Raw genomic sequence first — 18,084 nt, 5'->3', positions numbered from 1 at the left:
TAAAGTACACACACACATGCAGTTCTTACACACTACTAATCACCTATGAAAATAGCTTAACTTCAACTTGTTCAATGATGAATTAATTTCCAGTTAGTAACCGTATGTGCCCCCTTTCTTCCTCTATCCTCATCAAAGGTAAGCAAGTACGTTGTTACACACTATTAGAGATGTATTTATCCCGTAGTAATAATACAGTGATTTATACTTTGCAGTTAGCGTTTAAGGTGAAATAGAGATTAACTTTCTTCGGCAATTTTAAACCTCCACTCCCTCAACTAGTACAGCTACAGTCCCTAAGAAGATCTTACCTTACTTAAAAGACATAATTTGTAGTTCTCTTATAAGAAAAAGTTTACATGAGAACATAAAAAAGGCTCATTGCTATAATTGAAAAAAAAAAACGCGATGTAGTGAAACCGCGAAAATCGAAGTGCGATGTAGCGAGGGACGAATGTCATTCTTTGCGAGACTTTCAGCTTTATTATTACTACAGATAAAGAAAGATATTGATAAAGAAGACAAAAAAAAGCGAAAATGGGAAGAAAAAAAAGTTGGGAAATTTTATAAGAAAATTTGGCTATTTGGGGGAAAAAAAATTTTTCAAGAGACAGAAATATTAGAGGAAGTCGATTCATTTTCTGAAAATATTAGTGGAAAAATAATTTTTGAGTCAGGGGAATTTTGGTAGAAAACATCGCTTTTTGGGGAAAAATTGGAAGGGAATTGGGGAAATCTAGATTTGACCATCTGGCAACACTGCTCAGTGCAGATAAATCTCATTCTGAAGTGCTTATATATAGATATATTATGAATATTAGTTTCAAAATTTGTGAAATGATCTATATAACGCAAAAACCTGTATAACGCAAAAGCTCTGGTCCCAAAGTGTGCATTATAACGGTCTTCTACTGTATTATTTACAGCATATACCGTCATGTATTTTTATTTCTGATCAATTTTTACCTTAATCACACTTAAATCAGAAAATTGCACAGGGTTAAAAATTTCAGTGTTAAGGCTTCAATTCAGAAAAATTTTCGCTGGAGATCTCCCAAACCCGCTACCCCTCTAACAGTATTGAAAAGAGCCTGTGATTGCTTTAATTGAATTTCAATTTTGAAAATTTGCCAGGGGAGGACTTCGAATCTCTCCACCCATTAACCTTACCAAAAATCTTCCAAAATTGCGTTTTCTACAGATCGAAATTTTTTCGAGAGAATACCTCTCTCTCTCGTCAACATCATCGAAAAACGTCTTCAATCTCGCTTTTAGTGCTTCAATTACGAAACATTTCTGTGCGCGAGCCCTTTCAAAACTCCACCACCACCCCTTTCATCGAAGGTTAGTTTAAATTACATTTTCGGATCTTTAATTTCAAGAAACTGGTGGTGCACTCAATTTTAACAAAATAGCCTACAATTGCGTTTTTAAAGCTTTAATTTTAAAAAAAATTCTGGGAGGTGGTCCCCTCATCTCTCTTCCCCTTAATATCACCATAAATCATGAAAATTGTATTTGTCAAACTACTATTTTCAAATTTTAGGGCCCCCCGGACCCCTCTTTACCTGTGATAATCAGAAACAATTCACAATTGCATGCTTGGAGTTAGAAATTTGAAAATATAATCGAGGATGACCCCGAGTCTCTTCTTCCCTTAACATCACCATAGATCGTCTAAAACAGTGTTTTTCAAATAACAATCTTGAAAAATTCCCGCGGGAGAACCCCTGCCCCTCCCCCTCTTGAACATAATCAAATATAAAGTACGATTGCTTTTTGGGAACCTTAATTTGGGTAAAAATTATCAGGAGAGGCTCTCCTGGACCTGCTCTCCCTTGCTTTCCCAAGTTAAAATAAAGTGCAGAACCTTTTATCCGGGAACCAAAAAACCGGGAAACCAGAAAAACGGCAACCTATTGTCGATTTTCTTGCCATTTTTTAAAAATACGCATTTTCGATAATTTTTGAAAAACCAAGCATTTTTCTTTTGAAATACCTAAAAGAAAATGAGCGATTTCTAAATAATTACCATATTACTCATCTATAACTCAGGAAAATGTTTACCAAAATAAACTTCAAAGGGTTATCTTTAACGTAGGGAAAAATTTCCGGAATATTTTCTTAAACTAAAATGTACACACGTAAGTCTGAAATTTTTGTGTTTTATTCCAACTGAAAACTAAAGAAACGAATATTGTCACATTATAATGCAATATTTTATTGAATGGCCTTTAATTAAAAAAGTTTAGAGCGCAAGGACGTCGCAAAAGCACGTGAAACGCCGCGATTCTCGAATTTTCCGGATAGTTAATGGTGGAATCTAGAAATCGTTAAACGCAAGACTGTAATAAGGCTGCAGGAACTTATAAATTAAATTTCAATTGGTATTAACTTAATGCAAAAGCGATAGTTATCAATAATCGCTAACGCCAAACCTTTACAAAAAAAGTGAAAAAAACAAAAAACGAAAAAAAAAACGCGTTCATGAAAACAAATTCTCTCATACACTATAGTAGAAGAATCGCACACATTTACGTTCAAAAACTTGATTCTTGCCCTTTCCTTCATTCTCTTTCATTTTAAAACATCGAAAATTGGTGTTTTTCTCTCCTTTTTAAAATGAATGTGATTGTCTCAGGTCTTATTAAATAACTTAAGGTTTTTGGTGTTTAAATTATTCTCTCACTAGTAGTTTTTAATGTTTCGATATTGATAAGCATTTCTGAACTGGTTTCTTCTTATTTTAATACCAGGGTTCGCGTTTACGCGCTATAGCGGGTTTCTTTACGCAAATTCGTGGAAAGGGGACGCAACTTCCGCGAAAATTCGGGTCCTGGGGACCCAGAAAACCCAAAAGATAAGAAACAAAAAAAAAAAAAATTGTGGAAAATGCTGAAGATCCATTTAGTAATTGCTTTTAAGCTTCAATAACCAGGAGAATCAGCAGAAAGGAATTAAAATGACCCTATCTCTGTATCAGCTATTCAAACACACCCCTATTGTTGACCAGTCAATGGAGTTTTATTAGTGATAAGATTGGAACTTACAGTGACCTCCTGGGCTGAGCTCAGGGAGCAAAATATTGCAGGTTCATAAATAGTCCATTGTACTGTAAACCGTATTCTAAGAAGAAGCTCTCCCTCAACTTTTTCTTGAAAACAGCAATCAAGACTAAAAGTAAGAGTGTGGTTTCAATGTAATCTTCAGGATTAATACAAGACAGCTGTACAGTTAAAGCATATCTATTTTGCACTCATGTAACCAGAATTATTTTTGAAAATCATGCATCCCCAATAACAGGATAGGAGAAAAAAAAATGGCGAACATTTTCAAGATCGCGCTGAACACAAAGTTCTGAACTTCACACATTTTTCTTTTTAAATTGCTTATGAATACTTGAACTTTATACAAAAGCACTTCAAGCTTGTTCTCTTTCTAGCAAATTCATCTCTTTCTAATGGGTTTTTTTTTATTTGCACTTGCAAAAGTCAGGTATTAATCGACCGCGCCATTTTGAAAATGGCGCGATTTTAAAAATAGCACGAAAGCCAAAACAGATATTTTAAAAGAGTCAAAATTAAGTCAAATGTACTGATTTACGATTGCAAATGAGCAGTTTTCACACTCATGTGAGAGAATGGTTCTGTTTTTGCGATCGCGATTTTTGCGTTGGGTTCATGTTCATTCGCTTGCGATTTTTTTTCTTCTATTTGTGTAATTCCCAATGATAATTGATGATAGTTCATGCTGGATAGGGGGGAGGGGGCTTTTTGGTATTTTCATCAAGAAAAAATTCCAGGAAAATAAAGGTAAAGGGAGTGCTTTCTGCTTGATCAATCAGAGGCACTTGTTTAGTATTTTATGGTAAAATCCAACTTTTTTTTTTAAAAGTAAATTTTGAGTGTGATTATCTCATTGTAACTGACCAAATAGTTTCTCACATAACTAAGTCTTGCAAGTGTATTATTTGAAAATAATTTTACAATGATAATCAGAGAAAATAAAGCCAATTTAGTTTATTTCATAACTTTTTTAAATCACTCTGTGGATAGTTTTTTTCCCCAAGTATTAACCTTTTTATATTATTCATTTATATGGTAAGATTTTCTGTTTAAAATTTAAGGGACTCATTTTTTCCACTAAAGGACCCAAATCTGTTTCATTAATGGGTCCCTGGGACTCAGGTTACGGATAGTTGAGCGTGAACACTGAATACGTATTACTATTTATTACAGTAATTGAAGTTTTATAAACAATCGGTCAAAAGCTCTTTTTAGCCATCCAGAAAACCGGGAAATTCAGATATCCGGGATAGCTATGGTCCCGAACTTCCCGGATAATTGGTTCTCTACTGTATAGTCTAAAACTGCGTTTTTATATCTTCGATTTCGAAAAAATGCCAGGAAATAGCCCTCCAATACACCCTATTTCTGACTGAATGTTATCTTTACAATTATATTTATATTACTAGTACTAAGGTCTATAGTAATATGATGAATATCCCTACTAAACCTAAATCTCTCTCTCTCTCTCTGCATATCGGAACATGCATTTGAAACAATTAGGGGGCCGCCAAATGCGTTGGGGGGTCCTTTGAAATTGGTTGTATGGTCTTTCTCCCCAAAAAAATTCAAAACAACATAAAATGATATAAATGTATAAAAAACAAACACTTAGACTATTGTTATAATTATTGCGATCTAAATAAAAAAAAAGGATTTTGAATTCTGTAGGGTAGGTTGATGGTTTGGTCCAACGTGCAAAAGAATAAACACATTCAGCGCGGCTTGCCGGGAGTTTGTACTTTGTAAAGTTCACATTTTAAAATAACAAATAAAATAATTTAGTTTCGCATAAATATAATAAATTTAACATTATACACCTTAAAATAATGAAAAATTAGTTGTACTTACAGCTTTTTAAGAAGAATTCAAGGCGATCTACGTGAGAGCTGAACACATTACCGAACGAGGAGCGAACGTGTCGGATCACGTATCCGGATCGAAGAAAAAAAAAACAGATTTTTTGGATGGCAACGGTCCGCGGATAGGCTCCTGATTGTAAACATTGCAATGCTCGTCTGCTCTTCGTGTTATTTTAAATGGAGTTTTTGAGTTCTTTCAAATAAATTGATAAATAAATGCTTGCACATTGCTTTGCATTTGAAAAATAATTACACTTTTGCTAAACTAACAAAATTAATTCTAAATCTGCCGAAAAAGATGTCTCTATATTTTAAGAACAGTATTTTATTCTGGAATATTAAGGTTGAATTGAATTAAGTATTATTGTTTTTTTGCTTACTATTTTGTTTCTTTGCAGCCTAAAGATTCCTTTTGTTTAATCTTTTTTATCAACAACAAATTTTCCTATTTGTTAAATGTTCCTTATGCTTTATGTTCTTTTTATAATATTTCTTCTTTTACATCAGTTTTATAGTTATCAGTTAAATACACAAGTTTATTACTTGTATTTAGGCAAAAATTTGGGTTTAAAAAAAAAATCTTATCTTCAATTCTTTTTAAACTAAATTTATTAGTAAGAATTTATGGCTGTTTTTGCTTAATACTAAGGGGACAGATTTCATTCAAGGATGATGCAAGAGTGGCTTTGAAATCAAATTTCATATTGTTGAATAATTGCAAATCCGTATATCTAAACAATGATCATGTTTGTTTGGTGCACCCCCCCCCCCCCCCCCTCCAAAGTTTTCCGTCCGGATGCACAGCACAGATCCGGGCCTGATTATAGTATGTTTGTTTGCAAAGATTATCAACTGAACTTTATATTTGCACCTGAAAATTGTTTTTGAAAAACTTCGCAATTTCATAGCATATGTTTAGCATGAATGAAGTAGTAAGCATATGTTTATGCTAGAAAACATCGATGGTGTGGACGAAGCAGGTGACAGCCCACGGCCTCGCACTCCAGGAGCCTTGCAATGAAACTTAGATTTATGTCTCAAAAAATCCAAAAATCCGAAGTTACCTTATTGTGCCAAGAGTAATAATATTTTGTAAAAATTGCAATCAATGTGATCCATTTTTGTAGAAAATGTATGAAAGAGAATCAATGTTTGCATTATCAAATCAGGGTTGCCTAGAGCGCGAGAGCCAAGGTCGATTTCTAGTCAGTTTGGTCCCTGCCCCCCCCCCCCTAGTCCCTGCATAAAATTTATAAAAATTAAAGAACTACGATACTAACTGGGACCCCTCCAAGGATTGGTTCCCCCGAATTTATAGAAATGGCCTCTGACTAGCCCTGGTTGAATTCTTATATGGTAAGTCGAGTCAAATTTTAACTTGCGAGGTACACACCTGTAAAAGTTTCCCTAGAACCTTCTTATTTCTCATAAAATTTATTTTTGAAACATTAAATTGCCTTTAGAGTCGATTTCTCAGGGTCAGTCGGGCAGGGTTCCGAACTCGATGGTGCTAATTTTTCTCTTCTCATTGGCTACACTAGATTATTGTGCAAAATTATTTGAACTTGATTTAAATCCTCCTGCATATGTAGAAATACCATTCTGTATACTGCTACTTTTACTCTACATTATCATCGAATACATATTCGACTTTGAGGCATTTTAATTGAGAAGTGTCTTGGCTGGGGGGGGGGAGTCTGGATAGGTTGTCTGCTTTATCAGTTTTATTTGCTATAGCAACTAACTATATTAAGCTGTAATAATTAAAGATAACTTTAGTTAGACTAAAAGCAGAACATTTCGTTACTACTGTAAGTTTTGTTGTGCTAATGCATATTCAGGGGTTTGTCCAAAATTTTCACAGGGTCCATTTTTTGTGAAAAATCAAATAATTTTGTGAAAAGTGAGTTAATTTTAAAAAATCAATTTCGCAATTTTTTTTTTTGTTAAAACGAAATTTTAGAATTTAGAGAGGGCACAAACTGTATAATTTAAACTTAAAGTTGAGTGTTTTCCTCTTCTATATTGAGAATATCATTCTGGGGTGTTTTTCTAGTATTTGGCAGGGGTGGGGGGTAGCATCACTCTCTCAAGTAGCAATATTTATCTACCATTCTACATTATGTTAAATTATACTAGAAATATTTCTGTACAGCATTTAAAATAATCAAAAAAAAAATCAGACGAGGGTTCAGCATTTAACTTTTTGACTCAAAACACTCTTAAAAAGCACAGAATTTCGTTTAAAACTTATAAATTCCAAGATTTTAACAAAATATAAAAAGAGATTTTATTTGTTTGTCTCTTAACAAAGCGTACTAAATATCAAAAATTCAAAAAATCAGATTCCCATAGCAGATGCAAAGAGATTGCAATTCTGAAAGTGAAGGCATCAAAAGTATAAAGATGGCTTGTAAAAGAAATATTTTTTATAATTATTTTAAAATTGCATTTTGGAGTCCTATGATAAACATATCATTAATATCTGTAGACACGGTTGAAGCCAAAAATATATATATACGTGTGTGTGTGTATATATATATCTAATTTGAATTCTGACACTATGAATTCAAATTATGTTTTTTGCAATCACGAGTTACGACAGGACCCTACTTATTGGAGGCTATTGTTTCTAGAAACGGCTCATGCTCTCCCAAGCCTGCTTCTTCGTATATGAACCAAAGTTATAAATATCTTTTATTTAATTTAGCAGGTTTTCCAAAGACCATCACGATTGTTTAGCTCTGAAGCTGAATTGACAATTGTGTCTGAAAAGGATGGTGTCCGAAAAATTCTATTGAACAATCCTAAGAAAAGGTAATGCTCTTAAATTGCTTCCAATAAATCAGCAATATTATCTCTGTGTTATTTGAATGCTTGCAATTATTTTAATAAAAACATTTTCCTAATGTACTAGAATCTCTTAAAACTGCTTATGATATTCAATATAAAGTTGTTGCTATGAAAGATGGTTGTATAAAAATTTGTTCTAAAGAAAGTAAAATAAGAATAGAAGGAAGAAGAATCAATGAAATAATATGTATGGAAGACCTGGTTCGTACACTCTGGGAAAACTTAGAATTGTCAGGGAAAATGACACAGTTAAAAATGTCAGAGAAAGTCTGGGAATTTTCCAATTTTGTCCCCAAAATTTTTTTTCCCAATGTTTCCCCTGGGAATTTTGTACTATGAGATCTAATCTTCATTTTTATTGATGTTTCCTGAAAAAAATTGTGTACATTTTTTGGGAAAATGATGCTGGCAGGTGGCTACGCACAAAAAAACTTTCTCATTCGCAATTTTTTCACTCTATAGTTCCCAAGAAAAGAAAAATCTTAAGGTGAGCAGAAATTATGCACATACTCAACAGTGGAGAGGAGAATTTATTGCTTCAAGCCTGAAGATGAGAGGGTCGTTCACTGAAAATAGGATTTTGATCGGAAAGGCGATGTGTAAAACGTAGTCACCATACCTATTCACAAGATGGAAGTAGACAAGATGCTTAAATGCCTAAGTTTCCAAAGACAAAGTAGAATTGGATGTTTTCTTTAACTGCAAAATAATGAAAATAAAACAATGTGCAGCAATTTTTTTTTTCATTATTTTAAATAATTTTTTTGAGAAATGAAAAAAAATTACCCTCAATGCCTTGGACGTAAATGTGCTAAAAACTTTTCAACTTAATTGTAGTTTAATGAGGATTCATTATTTTAAAATTATTTTCATGTTACTAATTCAAAAATTTATACCTATCTTAATTTTTGGCGTAGTCGCCATATTTGGTCATTCCCAAAATGGAAGTACACAAGACTTTTTAAGTACCTAAATTTCCAAAAATAGAATTTGGTGCTTATTGCACTGCAAACTGTTGAAAACAACGCAAAATGTACTCTTTATCCCGATAAATCTTTATTATTTTCTGGAAAAATGCAAAATTTTATCTTCAGAACATTATTTTATCCTAATTGCTTTTGTGCCATGTTTGGTCGTTTGTAAGATTAGTGTTCACACATCTTCCAAAAAAGGGTAGGATGCAAATTTGGATTATAATTCTGCTGAAGAAAAAAAAGTAAAATATTGAAACAAAAATTTCCAGCCTGGATTTTAACTTGCGCCGTTCCCGTTTTTGGCATGACACTCTAGCTAACTGAGCAAATGTGTCTTTGGTTTCGAATGCTATTCATGGAAGTAATGTGTACAAATAGGGGCTGTTTTGACAGAAAAAGCAGTTTTTGGATGTTGGGTCTACTTTTCATCATTAGCCGGCATGATAAGCTTTAAAATGAGGGGTAAAACATGAAATTTGATTAAGAAGGGAGAAAGTTATCTTGTAGTGACAAAAAATAAGCTAGAGGAATAATATATAAGATGCTTATTGTGTTTAATCAGAAATTTAAGTATAAATCTTGTTATACTCTTCTGCATTGCGACTTTTAAAGGTATTTGCTCATGAATGGCAACTAAAAATATCTGTACTACAAATATATACACTTTTTGGATAAAACCGAAAAACAAAATATTTTTCTGACATATTAAGTAGTTTGATACTTATTTTATCTTTTGAAAATGGTTCTAACTCATTAAGAATTTAAGTTGATAAAATACAAGCATAAATCATAAGGCAAAGGTTATTTTTATTCTCTCAGAATAAAGTACACATAAAAATTTAATAACGTGGTATACAGTGGAGGGTCAAAAATCCACACAACTTGGGAGAAGTAGTTGTGCAGATTTGAGGATTTTAGGTCATATGAAACTAGCTTTTTAAGCGGTATCTTAAAACTGAAAAAATAACACAACAATAAAAACTTTGGAAGATTTATGAAGTACTTCATAGGAAGTTTAAATAATTTATATTCATTTTTAAAAAATGACTTATTTTTTTAGCTGTTACTTAATAAACTTCAAAATCCAAAAGTAATAATTGCTCTTGGCATAACCACCACTCTAAGGAAACAATTGTTTGGGCATATTATCGCAATTTTGATTGTTATAGATTGAAATAAAATGAGAATGGAGATTAAATTCGTATTTCACAGAAAAATAAAAACCCTTTAAAAAAAATAAATAAATAAACCGCAAAAAAAATCGACGCAGATTTCGGACATTGACGGATTTTAGGTCAGTGAATTTGTGGCGCTCCACTGTAAGTGTTTTCATTTTCCCAATCTTTTAATTTTTTCTTATTGAATATGGCAGTTTAAAATTAAAAAAAATATCATTAATATTATGATTTTCTACATTGCATTTTCAAAAATATTTTTTGTAATGTTTACAGTCATAGAGCAAATTTTTTTTCTGTACAAACACAGTTTATGATACAGGGGATAGGAATTGTTGAGCTTTTTTGGTTGACAAGTCTTCTCTCTCTCATTTTTTCCCCTCCATAAAATGTTACCAGATTTTGAAAATAAATGCTCAGTACCGTAAAAGCAGGTGAGAATGTTACAAACCCCAGTTTTGACGAAAAAGCGTTCGTAGCGCACTCTGGGCTAGCCTAGTTTCAATAGGAACTATTGTGCAACCTTCTCCGGTAATGAGAGAGTTGTTATCACTGTGAAAACGTCCCACCAGATGAATAACCTGGTGATTGTGAATTTATTTGTGGTGAGCAACTGGTGCTATGTGTTTGTAGGCAGCTCAGAAATTTATGTTGGTGTACTTCTAGTGCGGAAGGAATCACAAATTCGTATGTACCTTTCGCTTTCATATTACTGAAAGAAAGTTACCTCCAATTTTGATTCAAGAATAAAATATTTTGTTTTTGCTGCAGTTACAAATGTGTAAAGTTTACAGTCTGGAGGGTGAATGTGGTACAGTAATTTGTCGAAATTTTGGAGGATGAGTTGTGTTATCAGGAGAAAAAGTATGCAGGAAAATCAGGGGTGTAGATTCAAATGAGTTTGAAGTTTGAACAATGTTGAAGCGATGTAAGTTTTGGCAGTGGCCTGAAAAAGATGATAAGATTTGGTATCCATCTTCAAAAATTATGAAGAATATAAAGCTTTTGTTTTATCTTCATTTTATGATGTACTTGATTCTCCAAAGTTCAAATTTCGGCATAACTACATCTACAACTCTCCCGTTAAAATATAAATTAGGTAGAATATGGTACAAACCACCAAAACCAGTTGGGATAGGTTAGGGAATTTTGTTTTCACCACTTTATTTAATAATTTACATTTGTATTTATTTAAAAAACATTTTGTTCTTTCTAGTAAGAGTTCTAGGAAAGATCCATGTCTCTTGAGCAGAGGTTTTTGCCGGGTCATTACTTTGGGGTTGGCTTTCAATTTCGTTTCAATTTTCCAAAGAAAGATTTTGTATGAAAAAATAACATTTCCGGTCAAAATGGTACTAAAGAACATCCAGATGTTTCATCAAACTCTGTGGCTGACATCAACAGTGGATGACTTCGATGCAACTGATGGGCTGCTCCGTTCACACTGGTATTTAAGAAAAATTGCTTTTGGGTGCTGTTTCCTGATTAGATGGCATTCTCAAACTGCTGGTGGATGACGTTTCCTGATTGGACCACTGATGATGTCGGCCGCAGAGCTTGAGGAAACGTCTGGACTTTCATTACCATTTCCACCACAGCCAATAAGCTTGGAAATCTTCATGTCGATGCCGACCGTGAAAGCCTCAAGCAGTTTTTAAAGAATTTTGTGTTGTTTTTTTAACTTTATTGTTCTGTCCTTCATTTGAATTTTATTGAGGAAGAGCTATTTGAATCTGGTACCATGAGCAGTTTCAATGTAATATTGTGCTCATGATGTTGCTCAAGAGGGACTTTAAGGGTACATACACCAATATAGTCTGCAGATTTATCTAATTATAAGTGTATTTTTTCCATTAGAATAACTTCAGAATTTAAATTAACTATATAAGGATAGAAATTTAAGACATGATCCTCTGTGCTGAATCAATTCAGTTTATTTATTTATTTTTTTTTCTTATTTATTTGAGAAGCGCTATGGAATAATGCCTATAGTAGAAAATGCTGCTATTTTATGCTTAAAAATGTAGAAGTCTGATCTTTAAGAACTGTTGCTAAGGAAATGTCTTCTTGGTTTTGGTAATTCTTTGGCGGAATATGCCCATATTGTTTTAAAAGTTTAAATTAATGTTAGCAAATTTTTAAAAATATGTTCCAAATATTTTTTAAAAAAAATTATAATGCATATTAAGCTATTAACCTAACAAACTGTGCTTCAAATGCTACCTGTTTTTTAACAAAAATGAGTTAACTATGCAGCAGCCAAATATTCGGCCTTGATTGCGACTGTGTATTTGGTAGTGATATTAAAGGTCTTAAATGACATTTTGTTTCAGAAATGCTCTTTCTTTGGCTATGCTGGAAAGCCTGAAAAGCTGTGCTTTTCGCGATGTAAATAGTCCTAGCCTTCGTTGCATTCTGCTACAGAGTACGGGCCCTGTCTTTTCCTCTGGCCATGACCTAAAAGAACTGGTAAGTAAAATTAAGCATTTTGTGTAAAAAGTCATCTAGCATTGAATAGATGTTTAATGATGGTAATTGCACATTTCTATTTCATTTTTTCTGTAAAAAATTGTTGTTGCATGTTTTAGTCGATCATTGAAATGCACTTGGTATTTTTATGTTCATTAGCTTTTAACAATATCATAGTAGTTAACAATTTCTGTTCATAATCAATATCATAGCCAGTTTTATTGCTTGCTGGTTGACAAGTTCAAAAACATTAGAAATATATTGTGAAGACTATAAAGACAAAATGATAAAACTTTTAAACATTCAGAAAATGCATACTAAAAAAACTAAAACATGAATAAATGGTACACTTCCTAAAACTGCTTTTTATAAACATTTCCAAACCTTCTCACTGTTATGAAGAGTGTCCACATGTTAATAAACTCTAACTAGAGACGTACCCAGTACTCGGTAACTACTCGGTACTCGGCCTACTCGGCCAATTTGCCGAGTACTCGGTACTCGGCCAAATTCTGATCAGATACTCGGCCAATACCGAGTAGTTGCAAAAAACTAAATATTTTCCAAGGCAGATACTAAAATTTATATAAAAAAAGAGCAAGCATTATATTCTGCAATCATTTACATTTACAATCAGGGGTCTGGCTAGAGCAAATTTGGGCCCGTTAACAGACCCTTCACAAAAATCCGATCTACTAAAACGGACCTTTCACAAAAATCCAATGAACCAAAACGGACCCTTCACAAAAGTCTGATAAACAAAAACGGATCTTTCACAAATTGTTTATTGAATGAGCAAATCTCAAATTAAAATAATACAGCATATTTCCTGTATAAAAACGATAATGTTTAGAACCTTTCTTAAAGTTAAATTAGAGGAATCAACTTATACAAAATCAGCTAATTTTGCAAAAGGAAAAAAAAAATCAGCACTCTTGTGATGCTCCTTCAAGTCATAAATAATTACTACGGCCAAATAAATATAATGCCTGTTATTGGTTTCTTTGAAAGAAATTAACAGCTGAAAGTCAGTTTGGTTTATAATTTTGCTAGTTTGTTGTATGCAGCGGTGTTGTTGTAAACTTCTTTGAAAAAGCGTCAACATTCTCTGAATAGACGTAGCAAGCACTTTTCTCCTCACTCATGATTTAATAATCTATAATATACAGCGAAATGAACTTAGAACTGCAAAGGATAGTAGGGGGGCGGGGGGTGTGATCGCTTCAGATAGAGTTACCAAATTCTAACTAATCGCCACTTAGCGTTTCACGGTGCGATGTTTAACTGTTTATCGCCACTTAGCGTCTGGCAGTGATATGTTAAACTGTTATTTTGGGAGAAAGTTATATGGGTTTGGTTTTTCGATGCTAAAAAGGATAATTAATTTTAAATAAACTCTTTTGTTTACCGTTCTTTTTTTCTATAGATGTCTACATTTTGAAAAACGCAATTTTTTTACATCCAATATGAGAATCATATTTTATTCTTTTTTCAAGCTAACTTTGCTTTATTAGGATTCAAATAAATGAAAAGTCTCTTTATTTTTGTAATAAAACTTATTTCAAGTTTTTAAAGTGGAATTCCATTTTCGATGGTTTATTTTTTATTTTATTTATTATTATTATTATTTTTTGCTTCAACTGTGTCCTGATATTAATGATATGTTTATCATAGGACTCTAAAAATGTAATTCTAAAATAATTTTATCAAAAATATTTATTTTACAAGCCGTTTTTTATACTTTTGATGCCTTCACTTTGAGGATTGCAATCTCTTTGCATCCGCTATGGGAATCTGATTTTTTCGAATTTTCGACGTTTAGTACGCTTAGCTAAAAGGTAAACAAATAAAATATTTTTTTATTTTTGTAAAAATCACGGAGTTTATAAGTTTTAAACGAAACTCTGTGCTCTTAAACAGTGTCTTGGGTTAAAAAGTTAAATGCTGAACCCCTGACTGAATTTTTTTTCTTACAGTTATTTTAAATACTATACAAATAACATTTCAAGTATAATTTAACATGATGTAGAATGGTTGATAAATATGGATACTTGAGGGGTGCCCATCTCCCAGTGAGCAATGCCTCCCCCCCCTCCCCAAATACTAGAAAAATATTCAAGAATGATATTCTCAACAGAAAAGAGAGAAAACATTCAACTTTAAGTGTCAATGATGCAGTTTCCACCATCTCAAGAGTCTTAACTTTCGTTTTTACAAAAAAAAAATTTGATTTTTCATAAAATTAATTGATTTTTCACAAAATTATTTGATTTTTCACAAAAAACGGACCCTGTGAAAAATCCTGGACAGACGCCTGACAATTTATAAGTCGAATTTAAATTTTGAGAATAATGAAGTTTGTAATGCTTCAGTGGAATAAATCTTTATTTTAATGTCCCCAAAGTTAATGAAACTTATTTATTAAAAATTATGCAAAAAAGGTAAGCATAGAAAATATGGAATTTTTGCTACAAAAAAATTAGTTATAAAAAATATAAAAGTGCCTTTGCGTAAAAATAAAAGGAAATAAAACGTTAAATGCACAGTGCAAGAACACTGCAGGCACGTGTTTTGGCGTTACAAGGAGTTCCTTTTTCAATACACAAAATGAGAGCTCGTAGATTTAAAGGCATCTGACAAAAGTCGGGTTTTTTTGTCGAATGTCTTTACATGTTATGCCCTGAAAAAGACGTTCCTTGTAACGGGGGGGGGGGGGCAGAAACAGGTGTCTGCAGTGTTCCTGCACATTTGTTTTATCTGCTTTTAAAAATCATTTACATTTGGCATTCTAGAACTATAATTGATTGGTATACAGTGAAACCCCTCCTAACGGACACCCCTCAAAGGCGGACACCCCTCTTATGCGAACAATTTTAAATTCATCTGTTCCATTGCAAATAACATTATTAAACACCTGTCCTGCGGACACCCCTCTATTGCGGACAAACAAATTTTTCCTGTTAGTGTCTGCATTAGAGGGATTTTACTGTAATTTGTTTTAATTCCAACTTGATTAATCATACCTTTTATTTATTTATTTATTTTTAATTTTAAAAATAATTTTTTTGTAAAATTTATGACACAAACAAAATTGTTTATATAATGCGTAATGAAATTTCAGCAGGAATTTAGTTTTAAAAACTATTATATGGACAAGGAGGTCTATACTACTATTCCAATAAGTTCAAAATTCATAACATGTGTGTCGGTGTTCTTCTTAAAACATAATTGGTGCTTGGTAATTCGGCCGAGTAGTGAAAGGCCGAGTACTCGGTAACTTGGTACTCGGCCAAGTAGTGAAAGACCGAATTCTCGGTACTTGGCTACTCAGCCAAAGTGCTACTCGGTACGTCTCTAACCCTAACATATGCGTACTAGCAGTGTGTTACCGCCCCTAAGCCATGGTTAAGGTTTAGAACTACATGCAATATACCAGACAACCCGTTTATTGCATCCTAAGATTGAAAGCAGTTATGAAGAGTGTCCACATGTCAATAAACCCTAACATATGCGTACTAGCAGTGTGTTACCGCCCCTAAGGTTAGAGCTACATGCAATATACCAGACAGCCCGATTATTGCATCCTAAGACTGCAGTTTCGTTCTTATTATAAGTCATCAGTCTGGATTAGTGAATAACTGAGCTGGAGTCAGATATCATCTCATTGAACCTGAGAGTGCCAAGAAACTGCTAGATAAAGCAAATTTATCTCACCAGCAAGTGTCCGCAACATGGCTACAATGCAGGGTTTCTGCTAAGGTTACATTTTTGGCAAAATGCGAAAACACTTATCTCAATTGCGCAAACAAAGTAAAGCGTTTTTGTTTTTTTGCTCAAGCAAAAAAAAATTATTTAAAAAAAAAGAGAGAAACAATGTATAATCCAAGAGAGGAAGCAGCATGACAATAGTCAACTTAATCTTTTTTATATATTAAGCTAAGATTTTAAAATTACTATTAAGTCACCAATACTTAGTCTTCAGGCATTATGCTCTTCTCAATAGCATAGATAGTAACTAACCCTCAATAACTGCATTATTAGGAGGAAGAGAGTGCAACGTTCTAAAAACCAAATATGTAGGGGGGTTTTTTCCTTCATTTTACGTTTAAAAAAATAGCTGATGTACTTATTTCTTTAAGGATGCTATAGAGATGAAATAAGAATTTTATTTTCAACTGGAGATGAAACACACTGAGACATTTAGAAAGATATGCGACTACCTAACATTTTAGCATTTTGCTAAAACTTTTCACACAATTTTAGCTTATATGCTAAAGAACTTTTGAACCCAGCTTAAACCCTGCTGCAATGTTTACAAATTTAGGCTCATACTAATTAATTTTATCACTTTTGATGTTGCTTGTATTAACTTCATTTTCAAGGTTTAACTTTTATTATGGATTTTAAGATTTCTTTTTGTAATAATTTACTCATGGTGGAATTTCTACTTTTTTATGCTTCTTTTCATCTACTTTTATATTTTAACTTTTGTTCTGTCCAAGGTTCGAAAATATCGTGATAGTTTGATATATATCCGATATTTTCAATCAGCACAAACTGAAGTCTTCAAAATAGTAAATGCATCCTCAAATCACTTTTTGTCTTCTTACATTATTGTTGCAATGCGTCGACTTAAAATTAAGGTTTCTTTTATTGTTTATATCTAATATTTTATTTTGCATTTTTATCAATTTTAAGGGAGTTAATTTAGCATTAGCTGTTTTACTCATTTATCTCCTGTTAGCTACTTTTACACTGTTTTATGATTCAGAAATAAAAAGTATGCATCAGTCGGTGCAGTCATGGGACATTTTCCTTCTTCATTTTTTTTTTTTTTTGACCAACATTTAGTTTTTAATTAGGCACTTTTATTATGAATGTACAATAAAAAGGAGTATTATAATACTTAATTATGTATTAATGACGTATTAATACATCTTAAAAACACAACTTTTTGGTTATTTTTAATATTAAATTAACAATATTACTGTACATGAAATACACCGCCAGTTCAGTCATTTCCAGCCGAGGACTGCAGTTTCGTGCTTATTAGCACTCATCAGCCCGGCATAGGAAAGTGACTGAGCTGGAGATGGAAAACCTCTTAAGGAAGCCAAGAGTGCCAAACAAACTGGTAGCTAATATAGAATTAGCGCAGACCAGAGGAGTGACCCAAACAATGGTTCGGTTCAACTCGAATATTGAAGGCAAGGCATGGTATATTCAGTAAATTACCGCCCAATAACCAGGGCTAAAGCAGAAATACATGAAATACACCGCCAGGTTTTCCATCTCCAGCTCAGTCACTTTCCTATGCCGGGCTGATGAGTGCTAATAAGCACGAAACTGCAGTCCTCGGCTGGAAATGACTGAACTGGCGGTGTATTTCTGCTTTAGCCCTGGCAATTGGGTGGTAATTTACTAAATATTACTGTGATTATTTATTTTTATTTATTTATTTATTTATTTATTTATTTTTGAAAATACTATAGTTGAAAAAAATAAATATCAAAATATCATGATATTTTCAAAATGAATATTGGATGTATATCATGATATATATATCAACTGATATGTATCGATCAACCCTGGTTCTGTCTTCTTTTTTTTTCTACTTTTTTAATATTTATAATGTAATTTTTAGCATGCTCAGCTATTAGTAATGTTGTTATCGTACTTATTTAGT

At 32.7% G+C, this 18,084-nt stretch overlaps 2 protein-coding genes across 4 annotated transcripts in view; one reads left to right on the top strand and one right to left on the bottom strand.

Annotated features, from left to right (window-relative positions):
- LOC129216953 (ankyrin-3-like) overlaps window positions 1-3,069 on the bottom strand; it is a 35,076-nt gene extending 32,007 nt beyond the window's left edge. Inside the window, exon 1 of the mRNA XM_054851174.1 lies at window positions 3,051-3,069. The gene's annotated coding sequence lies outside the window, so the exon portion shown is untranslated. The remainder of the gene's footprint in view (window positions 1-3,050) is intronic.
- A 658-nt stretch (window positions 3,070-3,727) lies between these two features.
- The window catches only part of LOC129216954 (enoyl-CoA hydratase domain-containing protein 3, mitochondrial-like), a 33,998-nt gene continuing 19,641 nt past the window's right edge, over window positions 3,728-18,084 (top strand). The window contains exons 1-3 of one of the 3 annotated variants that reach the window (XM_054851177.1): window positions 3,728-3,812; window positions 7,641-7,744; window positions 12,263-12,398. In XM_054851177.1, the coding sequence (XP_054707152.1) occupies window positions 12,282-12,398 (117 nt within the window). In that variant the 5' untranslated portion in view covers window positions 3,728-3,812; window positions 7,641-7,744; window positions 12,263-12,281. Of the gene's footprint in view, window positions 3,813-4,997; window positions 5,271-6,188; window positions 6,284-7,640; window positions 7,745-12,262; window positions 12,399-18,084 lie in introns of those variants that run through there. The other 2 variants (XM_054851175.1, XM_054851176.1) reach the window with 2 other exon arrangements.

The sequence above is a fragment of the Uloborus diversus genome, chromosome 2 (assembly GCF_026930045.1).
Source record: "Uloborus diversus isolate 005 chromosome 2, Udiv.v.3.1, whole genome shotgun sequence".
NCBI lineage: Eukaryota > Metazoa > Arthropoda > Arachnida > Araneae > Uloboridae > Uloborus > Uloborus diversus.
The sequence above is the reverse complement of the archived record's forward strand: the minus strand, read 5'-3'. Positions and strand labels throughout refer to the sequence as shown.